The 14186-nt window shown below is 49.4% G+C and overlaps 1 protein-coding gene across 1 annotated transcript in view; it reads left to right on the top strand.

Annotated features, from left to right (window-relative positions):
• CD9 (CD9 molecule) overlaps positions 1-14186 on the top strand; it is a 34123-nt gene that overhangs the window by 9906 nt on the left and 10031 nt on the right. The window contains exon 2 of the mRNA XM_040462987.1: positions 11451-11553. Within this exon, the coding sequence (XP_040318921.1) occupies positions 11451-11553 (103 nt within the window). The remainder of the gene's footprint in view (positions 1-11450; positions 11554-14186) is intronic.

The following is a 14186-nucleotide window of genomic DNA, read 5'->3' as shown; positions in this document are numbered from 1 at the left end:
TCTCCCTGGGAAATCCCACTGTCACTCCTATAGGGCATGTTCCCATTAGCCTGAAGTCACACTGGAACACACACTGGCCCAACAGAGCCACTCTTAGCAAACTGATGGCACCCATAGGCTATAGCTATTGAACCACTTTCACCCTTCCACCCAAGAGACCCCCCCCCAAGTGCACTGGAATCCCCAGAAAGTGAGCCCCTGCAAGCTCAGCGAGCAGGCCAAACAGGTGCTTAGGATGTCAGCAATGCAGGTGAGCCCAAGGAATCATGGAGAAAATAAGAACTTTTCTGACCTTCTTTATATTTATTTTATAATACTGATTTTTTAAAATATTGAATTATATGGGGTAGGTGCCATAATTTCCTCGGTATTTAGGGCTGTAAATGGTCACAAGAGGCAGCAGTGTGCCTCCCCAAGGACCTGGCTTCTCAGGGACCGTTGGGCTTGTAGTTGACTTTCTGATGTGCCCTGGTGTGGTATAAAAGAAGAGCACATGGTAGTAGGACCCTTTATGACACAGCGATTGTTGGGTGTGAGACGAGTTGACTTTCAGAAATGCAGATTCCTGGGGGAAATCAGTGACTCTCCTTAAGCCACACTTTCCTTGTTTGAGTAATGAAGGTAACACCCCCAAAGTCTTAGGGTTGTTAGAAATGGTGGCATATTTAATGTAAAAAGCTTCTCGCAGTGCCTGGCTCCAAGCAAGAACTCGGGTGTTAGTTCCAGCAGCTACTGCTATAGTTACTGTTACTACTGCCTCTTGGAATGTTTCAGAGATTGAAGCTGTCCTAAAGAGTCACATTCATCCATGTCTTCTCGCCTCAGTTCTGTAAAGCCACATCACGCTGGACTGTTCAAGGCTGAACCTTTACCCCTAGGTTTTATCCCTTTTAGAAGGTGAATTAGAGGACTTGTCTTTCCATCTGTCCACAAAATGCCCATTTTAGAGATTTCCCCAGTATGGGAAAGGTGGGTGAGGAGAGGGACCAGTTTTGCACATAGATGGGAGTGGCCCCAGCATCAGGGCCATTTGGCAGAGGGTCCCCCTCCCCTTGTGGAGTCGAACTGGGAATTCAACAATAGCCATAAGAGGAAGAAATCTGCCCTTCCTCCAAACCAGGAAGGATAGCCTCGACACCTCTCCTGTTCACTTCTTGTGCTTCCCAGGAAGAGGTAGATTCCTCTTATCTAGAACTTTCTTGACACCTTGAAGCCAGGTCTCAGAGTGGGGCAGAGCCAAAGTCACCATTGCTTCTATGTGGACCCCACAGGAAGGGGAAAGAAGGCAGAGCTGGCCCCAAAGGGTGCGTTTTCCCTGGCACCCGGTGATGGTGGATTGAAACCACCACCTCTCCCAGCCTCAACAGAGGGGAAGGGAAAGGAGAGAGAGAGAACAAACCCCAAGGAGAAGTTAGTGGTCAGTGAGCTCCGTCCCTCTTGGCTTTCCCCTAGGCTGGGGTTGGCACCCTGAGTCTGAATCACTTCACCACAGCAGACAAATTAAGGTTTAGGTCAGAGCATTTTGCTAAATTCAGCATGTCCAGATGACCTTCTCATTCCCCGAGAAAAGTTCCTAGGGGTTCCTAGTCTTCCCATTCACCAGCTGGCCAGGGAGAGAGCACGGTGTCAGGAAGAGGCAGCTTTGAGTTGTCTGTGTGGATCTGGTTCAGTGTGAATGTTGCCTCTTGCTGCCATGTCCTCTCAAGTGAGTTGTTACTTAACCTCTTGGAACCTGTTTTATCTCTAAAGGTGATGAGAGGATTAAATGAGATGATGTATGTCATCCACCTCCTATAATGTGAGATGTGCATGGACGCCCATAGAGAGTAACTATTCCTATTATTGTATTATTGATTTTCCCTTCTGTAGCCTCTGGAGGAGTTGCTCATGGACAGAAAAGCCTGCCAGAAGTCAACTCAACACTAACCTATGACATCGTTGACCATCAGCCTCTGCATATATTCTTTACAAAAAAAAATAAAATTTTGCCCCCTAGAATTTATAATTAGTTGAGGAAAAGAATCCACTCTTACCTAATGGCTGTCCAGCCTAGGGAGAACTCAGGCTGCAGAAATCAGGAGGAGGAGGAATTTTTTACCAAGACCGCCCTGCTGCGGAGGCTGTGGGAGTCATTTTGGCTTCTTGGAGAGGAGAGTTCACAGGGCTGAGCTTGTGTGATGAATACTTATTTGGAAGCCAAATGCAGGTTCTAACTTGAACCATTTACTATGAGTGCCTAGGCTCAGTGGGTTCAAGATAGAGTTGTCCAGCCATTATCTCTTTCTTACCTCTTGCTTCCTTCCCACTTACCTGACCTGTGTCCTCCCTTTGACTGTCACCATGCAGCATGAGGCCCAGTCGCATGGCTCTACAGCACTAGGTGGAAGAGTTGAGCCCATACTCTCCAGATTACTGTGTAAAGTGGAATGGCGAAACACTGTTCCACGTAAGGGCTGAGCCCAGAGAAAGCTCCTACCCCCCGCCCCGCTCCATGGCTTCCTGACCTTCAGCACTGGCATTTAGAAAGCTAGTCTCTGGGCGTGGCCGGGTGGCTCATGGGGGCGCCTGGGTGGCTCAGTTGGTTAAGCGTCTGACTTCGGCTCAGGTCATGATCTCAAGGTTCATGAGTTCAAGCCCCGCATCAGGCTCTGTGCTGACAGCTCGGAGCCTGGAGCCTGCTTCAGATTCTGTATCTCCCTCTCTCTCTGCGCCTCCCCCGCTTGCCACTCTATTTAACAAAATAAATAAATGTTAAAAAAAATTTTTTTTAATTAAAAGAAGAGGGGTGCCTGGGTGGCGCAGTCGGTTGAGCGTCCGACTTCAGCCAGGTCACGATCTCGCGGTCCGTGAGTTCGAGCCCCGCGTCGGGCTCTGGGCTGATGGCTCAGAGCCTGGAGCCTGTTTCCGATTCTGTGTCTCCCTCTCTCTCTGCCCCTCCCCCGTTCATGCTCTGTCTCTCTCTGTACCAAAAATAAATAAAAAACGTTGAAAAAAAAAAAAAAGAAGAAAGAAAGAAAAAGGAAGCTAGTCTCTGTGCCCAGAGGAAAGCTTCTCCATGTCATCCGATTGTTTGGTGTTTACATAAAGGTCCAGAACAGTGGTTCTCAAACTTGAGCAAGTATCAGAATCATCTGGGGGGATTGCTGGGCCCCACCGCACTCATTTCTAATTCAGTAAGTCTAGGATGGATGGGGGCAGTGATTTTCATGTCTCACAAATTCCCAGGTGCTGCTGCTGGTCTGGTGACCACACGTGGTGACCCTCTGGCCTAGAGATAAGTTTCCCAGTGGCCCAGCTTCTGTCAATCTGAGCACTGCCCCCAGATCAGTGGCTTGGTCAAAGCCTCAGAGCAGAAGTTGTCCAGAGGGACGAGATGACCCCCCAGGACGATCATACTCACAGAGGGACTTATTCTCCAGGACTGTCACCTCTGCAGCTTTTCAACTCCTCTCTAATAAAACTAAAGTTAATAACAGGTCCCTTGTTGCTATCTTTAAATTCTGCCAGGAAGTAACATTTTACTTGTGATCCTTAATTGAAGGCAAGTCATGGTAGTTTTTTCTCCACTCAGGAGAGTGGAGTTTGGTTTTTGTCATTGTTTTCCTGCGTGGTAGGACTGGGTACAGGAGGACTCCAGCCTCCGCTCCTGCCAGGCGTCTTTGTCCTTCCAAAGATGACAGCCTCAGCCTTCATTTGGAGGTGGGAGCGGAGGGTACCAGGAGAGGATCAGAAGAGGTGGTGAGGACTGGACTCCTGTTGGTGCATGCTGCCAGCGTCGGGCCCAGCCTCCTGACGGGTGAATCAGCCCATCCGAGGCTTGGCAGTCAGCGGTGAGCCAGGGTTGCCATGGAGATGGGTGAGGCTCGAGCCCACAGGTCTGGGTGGCCTGACTTGTTTTTAAATGTTGAGGCCTGTGTGAACATAGAGGCCCTTATCTCTGCTTCTGAGGCTTTCTTAAAGCGTGACTGGTATTCGGGGGCCCAGAAAAGGCCAGTAGGGGAAACTCACATCCTTGGTATTCAGTCTGTTACCGACTTCCCAGGTGCCATGGGGAACTATGCCTACAGGTCTCCCATGCTTAGTCCTTTAAAAAAAAATAAGTAACGGGGCGCCTGGGTGGCGCAGTCGGTTAAGCGTCCGACTTCAGCCAGGTCACGATCTTGCGGTCCGTGAGTTCGAGCCCCGCGTCGGGCTCTGGGCTGATGGCTCAGAGCCTGGAGCCTGTTTCCGATTCTGTGTCTCCCTCTCTCTCTGCCCCTCCCCCGTTCATGCTCTGTCTCTCTCTGTCCCAAAAATAAATAAACGTTGAAAAAAAAAAAATTAAAAAAAAAAAAATAATAAGTAAATAACGAGGGTTGATGTGTATCTTACTGAAGGAGGAAAGTAAAGAGATAAAATCCCCTCCTTCTCTGATCTGCTTTTCTAATTCACCCAGGGAAGCAGCCTGTGATCCCGGGACAGAGCTGACTGTCCCCTTTAACCTTCCTTCCCCACTTTCCTTTGGCCATTCCTGTCTGCGGGTGGCCAGTGTGGGTGTGGAGGAGGTAAATTTATCCATCATCCTCCACCGCACCGCAACTCGCACAGACCCACAGAAACCAGAACCCCAGTGTCCTAGATTGCCCTGTTCCCTCCTGCCCAACCACCCTCTCCAATTGTAGAGGGACACAACTGATAGCCACCGACTGCCATGAATTGCCCCCCTGTCGTGTTGTGTCTTTCTCAAGGTTTATTATTCTTATTACCGTCCTTATTTTCCCTACGGAATCTGGCTGGCTATGCCACATTGTGGTCATTGTGGTCTGCAGAGTGTAGTACATGGGTTACATCATTTATCCTCCCCTTCAAGCTAGATTAAAGGCAGGACAGGCGTCCTGCAATCTTGTGCCCAAATGAGAACTCTAAGGGTTGGAGAAGCTAAGGAAAGTGCTTAGTATGAAACAGCATCTAGGTGGCAGACCAGAGTTACACCCAGAGTCCATGGCTGTCTGCTAATCTGGGGCTTCTCAGCAGAGGTGTGCCAGAAAACACCCTGGAGGAGGGGGGTGCTGAGACAGATGCACATGTAGAATTCCCCAGGTGATTCTGACATCCACCCATGTAGACCAGGTCTGATTGGCACATGCATGCAAATGACAGGTGACAGAACCAGGGCCTCCTACTCCTTTGCTTTGTCATTCTTTCTGCCCCACACTGAAGAATGTTATAGCATCTTACTGACCACCGGCTCACCAAAGTAACCGCATGGCCATTGCTTTTCCAGAAGGACAGCGAGAAGCAGGAAGGCCAGCACCCCTCCTTACCCTACCTCTGTCCTCTTACTACGGCCTACCTGCAACCCCCCAAAAGTGCAGATGTGATCACTTAAAATCTGAGCTCAGCCTTAGAGAGAAACTGCTGGTGGAGAATGATCCACCCTCCCCCTTCCGGGCTTTCTAAGGCAATTGGATAGAGTAAGCGTGATGAATGTTTTGTCCTTTAACAAAATGTGTGACCGGTCAGGTCATATTACAGAAGAAAAAGGGGACCTGGAGGAAAGGGGGGTCTAGCCAAGACCACCCAGTTTGTTTGCCATGAGATTTTTCTTTGAAGTGGGATTTGTCCAAGGCAAACAGGGCTGTTTCCTGTAGAGGGGTAGGACACAGCACCACATGCACATGCACACACGTGCACACACACACACACACACGCGCGCAGCTGCCCTTCTTGTCACATCTTTCTGCAGGCGTCAGTGGGGCTGCCTGCATGTAAATAGTTCCCCAGGTCCTAACTGGAACCAGTTTTGCAAACTTGGCACCGGGTCCAGAGCAACCAGGTGCCCATAAGTGGCATTATGCTTTGATTTGTTTTCAATCTTCCTTTGGAATTAAAGACACTTTCTTTAACTCTAGGTGTGTTTTAGTGTAGGATCCCTGGGCCTGGCCCTCTAGTAAGATTCATGGCGTGACTCGTTGAAGCACTCGGCTTCACGTGGCTGCCTTTTTCCTGAGTGGTGCTTTCCGTGGCGGCAGAGGGGTGACCAGAAAATGGTTCTCTGTGAGCCTGAGCTTGGGCCCTGCTGGGTTTTCATGGCCCCTGGAATTGGCATAAGCCCCGGGTGACGGGGTTACCTGTGTGCTCACCAAAGATTGGAGTGTCGAACTGGACTTATTCGTGGGGTGAGGACAGTGACTCATGGACTTTTCATAAACTCTCGTTTTCAAAAGACTTTCTATGGATTTGTCCCTGAATCTCACTGCGATACTCATCACATGCCGTGGTGGGTCTTTCTCAGGTTATTGTTCTTGGCAGTTTCTGACTTGGCAGTTTCGAGCGAGAAACTAGAAGCTGAATCTGGAGGAAAGGCCAGAAGGGAGAGGAAGCTTATCGAAGAGAAGAGGAACAGAGAGAGCGGATTCTGGTGGATTTCAGAGACTCTCTCCCATTGCAGCAATCTTCTCATTTGTCGGATGATTATTTGTTGATTGACTGATCATTTATTCATGAATTTAGAATTTATTCACTGTTGTGTCCAAGGTATGGATGGGGTGGGTGAGCTGCTAGAATGACTGAGAAGCAGCCCTGCCCTGAAGGAACTTGCACTCTAGTGAGACCCTAGCCCAGAACACCCGTGAGAAAAAGGGCGTGTGTGATGATGCTGCAGCTGGTGGGATTGCGTTTCCTCCAGAGACTGAGGACGTCTTGGTGGAGAAGCAGCAGGCCCGGGTGGCCAGGACGGCATTCCAGAAGGAAGGGCTGGCATGAGCCGAGGCGAGGATGCAGGGGACTTATTTGGAAACTTGAGTGATTCCATCTAAGGGGCGGGTAAGGAGGAGGTGGGATCAGGGTTCCGTGGTGTCCTGCTGCAGAGAGATCAGAAAACATGAAGACACACAGCTAACACCTGAAATCTTAAAACTGAGCGACTGACCTAAGCCTTTCAGGGACATGGCTGCTGTCCACATGGAGGGCTGGGTGCATTATACCGTGACCACTTTGTGGGGACCTGGAGAGGGGTAAGCCACCAGCTCAGGGGTGAGTGCACAGGGCAACCAGAAGCACAGGGCAACTGTTCTTAGTTTTAGAACAGTTTCAGATCTGCAGAAAGTTTGCAAAGACAGTATAGCGAACCCCCTATGTCCCAAGAATTTCCCCTGTGGTTAGCACCTCTAATTACCACATCACATTGTCACAGCTAAGAAACCAACACTGATAATGTTGCTGTCAACTAAACTAAACTTACTCAGATTTCACTTGTTTTACCAGTCATGTCCTCTTTCTGTGCCAGGGTCCCATCCGTGGTACCACATGATGGTTGTCATACTTCTCCGTCTATGATTTGTGACCGTTTCTGTCTTCCCTGGTTTCTCATAACCTTAGTAGTTCTGAGAAGTGCTGACGAGCAAGTGTTTTGTAGAATGTCCTCAGTTTAGGTTTTTCTCATGGCTGTCTTCTAAGAACATGCGTGAAGAATTTAAGAATTTCCAATAAAACAATGGGGAAAGGCTATCCTTTTTTTCCCTGCACTGTCAGATAGATGGGACCATTTTTGGCCTGAAGGCAAAGGACCTTTTCTCAGCCAAACCGGAAGGTTTTCCTTTGGCTTCCTTTGAGAATGAGGTAAGCAGGCAGACTGGGCAGTGCCTCAGGCTAGGAGTAGAGGCTCTGGACTTTTCACATCCATCCCCACCACCCAGCTGGTGGTCTGAGGCTGATTGCTGTCCTTTACATGGTGGGGGAGGGGGGCCTGTGATCAGGAATCGGCTAACTGAACGTCTACATCAGACCTGCTCAGATCCTGCACTGTTACAAAGCAAGGCGGCCACCATGACGACTGTGTGGCCAACATTCCTGCCACACATCAGCTAACTAACCTGGGAGGAAACCAGCAACTTCTTGGCCTCCCAGATCCCCGATTTCTTACTTCATGGAGTCCCTTCATAAGCGACTCAGTGTGACAGTTTTGTCACAGGTAAAGTTCTCCCTGGTTCTTGCCATTTGTTTTCTCCTAGTATTCCACATAGCTAGGGGTGAGAGCCAGGTGGGGGCCTGGGACCCCCCTCAGTGCCACACCAAAAAGTGAACTCTTCTAGAAAGTAGCTCTCGAGCTCCTTAGATAATACTGCCTGCACAACCATGAGCCATTATTAGGTGACACCCATTATATGTGGCCCTGTAACCCTGAACCATCCATCGGTTACCCGGCCGATAAAGCCATTTCTCCAATAGCATTACAGAAAATGGGGCAGCTTATGGCTTACATATCTTCCCCTCAGGCCAATTAACTGAGTAATTCAATCCAAAAGAGCAGCAGGGCTCATTCCTCTGATTTTTGTGAACTGTGTGCTCCCGGTTCTGCCCCTGACCCTCTCCTCCACCTGGGTTTCTTAGACCTTCCTCCTTGTCTCTTTTGGTGAGTTTATAGGCGTAAGAAACGGAGATCATTACTGCTTTTTCCATTTCTCCAGAGCCAGCTGCTTTTTCTTTCTCCTTTTAGTAAAGTGTTGTGGCTTTGACAACCAAGCAGTGTGAGGCCAGGTTTTGGGTGGGGTCCAAACATGGACTCCCGACTCTGTCTGGCCTTGTCCTTAGCCAGGGTGAGACCTGAAGTCCTTTCTCTCCTGGTTCCAATTCTCCAGTACAGTGTCCTTTTTGACACATGTGTGTATAGACCAGATAAATGACTGGACTTTTACAGATTGGCTCAGGCTCCTTGAAATTATAAAATGGAAGAGGCCTCACCATTTCAGGCTTTAGGTGGGTACCCTCTTGTTATCCATGGAATCATACCCAAAGAGAAATAATTGAGGCTAACTTGTTTTTGTTTTTAAAAAAAAAAAAATCAATGTTTATTTTTGAGAGAGAGACAGACAGACAGAGTGCAAGTCGGGGAGGGGCAGAGAGAGAGGGAGACACAGAATCTGAAGCAGGCTCCAGCCTCTGAGCTGTCAGCATAGAGCCCGATGTGGGGCTCGAATTCATGAACCGCAAGATTATGAGTTGAGCCAAAGTTGGTGGTTTAACTTCCTGAGCCACCCAGGCACCCCTGTTTCTGCTTTTTTAAGTAGGCTTCACGCCCAGCATGAAGCCCAACACAGGGCTTGAACTCACAACCCTGAGATCATGACCTAAGCTGAGATCAAGAGTCACTTAACCGATTGAACTACCCAGGTGTCCCGAGGCTAATTTTTTGATAAGCACAAGCGTAGAGCAGAAATGACAGTAAGGGACACGGACCTCTCTTAGGTCCCAGGTGTTGTCAACAAGAGGGAGGACTGAGGACAAGGTTTGTGGCAAGTGCTGACTGTACCTCCAGTGCATGTTCAGTCCCTGCACACAGCATTCTCAGGTTAACACTGTCATGTCCATAGGGAAGCCAGCAGCCTCAGTCTCCCATTGTCCAGGAGCCTCACTGGGCCTCCATATGTTGTGGGGAGAGGAGAAAGTATTGCCTTCTTTCTTTTAACTCTCCAGGATCCCAGGGGGGAGCTAGGCCAGAGTCTGCCCACCAGAGTCAGGGCCCACTTGTCCTGTACTCAGTGTACAGGGAGGTCCCAGCCTGGCCCCACTGTGTCCCTGCCCCAACAGTGGCACTCGTGAGTCAAGAGAACCCAGTCTGTGCCAGAGCATCCAGGCTAGAAATGGGGAGGGAGACTCCTACTTTTCCCCCACGGAGCCATGTCTGCTGTCTTGGAATTAGGCCAGGAGACCCTCACTCACCTGCAAGTGTCCTGTGAATAAGAAGGAAAGCCTGGCAACCATGAGTTTTTCTTTCCTGCACTGTCCGCCATGGGGCACCTGGGGGTATGTACTTCCTACCGATGTTTGGTGGTTGCCTTCTGTCACATGAAGCCTAAGAGATCTGGGGAGATGCGGAATGACTCTCCTCCGCGGGGAGGAGTGTGATGCTGGTGACCGGGGTGCTGATAAAGTTCTTCTCACAAAGCCTGTTGGGTTCCTCTTTCGGAAGTACTTCTAATATGATCTCCTTTACTGTTAGCCATACTTAAAAAGCAAGGAAGGGCCACATCTCGCCATTCCTGTTCTACAGATGGGAAAACTGAGGCAATAGGGCTCTGAGCCAGGAAATCCAGAGCCTCGCTGTGGAAATACACCACTGGAGGCATGGGCACAGTTTTGACCCTATGGCAGGCTGAGGCCCTGGGTCGTCCTTTCCACCATTGCCACCTCCACTTCCACCTCCACCCGACACGTCTACACCCACCACCAAGTCCTGGGGAAAAGAAGTGGAACAAACAATTAAAGAAAGAGAGGCCTGGCCACACGGTGGGCCGTCCCAGCTCTCAGGGCAGAGAACCAAGCTCTCTCAGGAGCAGGGCTCTGACATAGGGCGCCTCTGTTGAGGAGGCATCCATGGGAATCACTCTCATGCAAACCCTGGTCCGAGTGAGAGTCTGGGGAGACCAGCTGGCCCTGGGGGTCAAGGACAACTTGGCAGGGGGTGCCGCCTGCACAGGCCTCTAGTTCAACAGTGCCAGGCTGGGATTTGGCACCTCAGTTCTGTCCCTTGGTGGGAAGGGCTGCCCTTTAGGGTCCAGTATCTCAACTTGCCCACCTACAAAATGGGATTTTCAGAAGATTGGGAGATTACTCAGAAGTGTCTTATCTGATGTTTATGTAAGGATCACTCGTAAGGGAGCAGGCATCTAAAACCTGGAATGGGAGGGGGTCAGCCTGTGAGGTTTCCCAGGGTGAAAGGGAAGGGACAAATGTCGGCCACTTAGGGAAGACGCTGCTCTATGTCACTTAATGAGCCGTGTGATTTTGTAAGGAATCGACCTCATTGGTGCATAGCTGTGCCCCTTGAGCAACCTGCTTCTTTTTTATCATATGGTACATATACAGAGTACATCTGAAACATGAACAGATTAAAGAATAATCAGGAAGGGAATATCCGCGTCACCACCACCCAAGTTAAGAGCTAGAATATTGCCAGTGCCCTAGACCCTGCTCTCACAAGTGCTATTCCCTTATCAGAAATCCCTTCCTTCCCCTACAGGACACTGCACACTTGACTCTATGTTAATTCTTTTCTTTATCTTGGTCATTTATATGTACCTCTGAAAAGCAGAGCAGTTCTTAACTATAAGGCATCACATTGTATGTTTTTTTGGTGTCTCTTGCTGCTGTTGTTTGGCATCATGAGATGCACTCATAGTATTGCACGTAGCTACAGTGGCTCATTTTTCACTGCTGTAGAGTATTCTAGTGCCCATGAAGTATCCATTCTACCGGCTGGACTGCTAGTAAGTAATTGTTCCCAGCTTGCTGATATTTTTAGCAAATGGACTGATTCCCACACTGGGCCCCTGTTACTACCAGGTGCACGGTGAGAGGCAGGGACCACCAAGGGTGGTCCCAGAACCCTTTGCAAGTGTCCCCTTTGGTGTTGTGGGGCTGTGCTCCTACCAGCAGCCAGGACTGATGTCCACATCCTGTATATCCTGCAGCTTGCTGGGATCGCGGTCCTTGCTGTTGGACTATGGCTCCGATTCGACTCTCAGACCAAGAGCATCTTCGAGCAAGACAGTCAACCTTCCAGCTTCTACACAGGTGAGCAGGGGGAGACAGTACTTCCTCCAACCGTGGAGATTCTGTGTTGATCCAGGGATGGGCCTGGGGAAAGACTTGTGCTCTGGCCACACTGGCCTGTCACGTCCCTTTCCAGCCATGCTTGGTATTGCATGTGCCACAAATTTGCATCGGACTGATGTGGTTGGTTTCTTCATGCTGACTAAGTCTGGCATTCTGACCATTCCCCCAATAGGAAATGGGCTTTGCCAAAGTTACTGCCACTCTTGAGGGTTTAAGAACCTCTGTTCTTGTCCCTGACCCTCTCTTAATGTCATGTCTCCTTAGGCTTGATCATTTCTTTAATTCAAAAAACTTTGTCCTGGAGATCCAGAGTCCCAGGAGTAGGAGGGGTGAGTCCTCCCCACTGTACAGATAGGGGCTCTGAGACCCAAAACACCTGTCTCCTGCATAGTACAGTCAGGATTAATAAGAGAGTCAGACCCTTAGTGCTGGTAAATGCCACAGGGTATTTGGTTTTATTTGTTTTCTTTTTTAATGTTTATTTTTGAGACAAAGACAGAGACAGAGCATGAGTGGGGGAGGAGCAGAGAGAGAGGGAGACACAGAATCCAAAACAGGCTCCAGGCTCCGAGCTGTCAGCACAAGAGCTGGCAGGGCTCGAACTCACGAACAGCGAGATCATGACCTCATGACCTGAGCCAAAATCGGCCACTTAACCAACTGAGCCACCCAGGCGCCCCTATTTGTGTGTTTTCTAAAGTGCTTTTGCTTTAGGGCAAAAGTTTCCAGTTTAAACACAAATAGGCTTAGCAGGTTGCACATGGCTCCTGGGCATTCTTTTGTCTTTTCTACCATTAGTCTGTCCTTTTCACCTGCTGGGTCACCACCAAGGCTCACCCCCAGTTTCTAGTCAACACAAAATCCGTAGCCCTTCTTTCTGTGTTGGGGGTAGGAAACACTTCATTTACGAGAAATGGAGGAGCCCCCTATTTTTAGGATTACACTGTCATGTCATCAGGCTCAAAGTGTAAGTTTGGTCACTTCCTTCCCACCCACCAAAGGAGTTATTTTTAAAAAAAGATGGAAAACACAGGCTGAAGAGAGTTATTCCTCAGGCCTTCTGGAAGGACAAGGTCGCTGGCAGACACATGCACCCCCTTCCCGCCTCCCAGAGGCCACCTGGGCCGGGCCTGCCCAGCCTGCTTAGCCACATGCACCCAGGCCCTCTGGATGTTTCCCTGCTTGTATTGCTTGTTGCTGTTGTTTTTTAGGGTGTGTGTCCCTATTTCCAGAAAGAAAGTGAAGGAAAGAAAAGCACAAGTATATTTTTTGAAAAAAAAAAAAAACAAAAAAAAAAACCAACAAAAACAAAAAAACTACACACACACACATACACACACACACGCACGCACACGAGGTTTTAGGAAGCAGGTTTCCATAGTGCCCTGACTTGTTTTAGCAACAGCATTTTTGCAGGTCTGCGGCTGGGAGCCTGGAATGCGGCCCTGTGGAGACAGAGCAGCACGAGGGTACTGTGCTGAGGGGGGGACCTGGAGCACCCCCTCGCTGCACCAGGGAGCTGTGAACCCTCTAAGGGAGAGGGGAGAGCATATCTGCACACATGTGGAAGCGAGTGGCATCCTGTTGGGACCAGTTGTCCTGAGGACAGCCTGGCCTCCTGCTCTGTCTGCACTGTTCTGTGCAGGGTGCCTGGCTGCACCTCTCCCAGCGGCCCCACAGCCCTGGTTCTATCTTTCGGTCTCTAGGACTCTGACTAATTCCAAGTGTTTTTAGATGTGGGCAGCAAAAATCTCACTGGCAAGTGGACATATTAGGAGGGAGACAACTCCTCCTTCATGTGTCGCTCACTCTCTCATGTAATCCTCATAATTCCGTAGGGTACATGGAATGATTAGCATCTTCTCCAATGAAGAAAGCAAGGCCTAGAGAGGTTAAAGAACTTGCCCAAGCTCGTACCCCTTAAGAGGCAGGGCTGGGATTCGAACCCAGGCCTACCAAAGCTGCTTTTTTTTTTTTTTTAATAATATTTTTTATTTTTATTTTTATTTATTTTTTAATCTTTATTTATTTTTGAGAGAGAGTGTGTGTGTGTGAGCAGGGGAGGGGCAGAAAGAGAGGGAGACACAGAATCTGAAGCAGGCTCCAGGCCCTGAGCTGTCAGCACAGAGCCCGATGTGGGGCTCAAACTCATGGACCGTGAGATCATGACCTGAGCCAAAGTCTGATGTTTAACTGACTGAACCACCCAGGTGCCCCCCCCTTTTTTTTTAACGTTTATTTATTTTTGAGAGACAGAATATGAGCAGGGGAAGAGCAGAGAGAGAGGGAGACACAGAATCCGAAACAGCCTCCAGGCTCTGAGCTGTCAGCACAGAGCCCAGCGCAGGGCTCAAACTCATGAACCTGACCTGATATCAGAGGCTTAACTGACTGAGCCACCCAGGTGCCCCCAAAGCTGCTTCTTGTATTACCCATGCTAGATTGTGGGGAGGATGCCCCATGTGGGAATAGAAGTGATCTCCACCGACTAGATGTTCCCTGTTGGGGGAACCTTGGTCTTTGACCTCACCCAAACTGTAGTTGGGAGAGAGAGGTCACCAACGCTGGTGGCCCTAGCCAGCCGATGACAG

Source organism: Herpailurus yagouaroundi, unplaced genomic scaffold, assembly GCF_014898765.1.
Source record: "Herpailurus yagouaroundi ecotype Mexico unplaced genomic scaffold, PumYag 355, whole genome shotgun sequence".
Lineage (NCBI taxonomy): Eukaryota > Metazoa > Chordata > Mammalia > Carnivora > Felidae > Herpailurus > Herpailurus yagouaroundi.
This window is presented reverse-complemented; position numbering and strand designations above follow the sequence as displayed.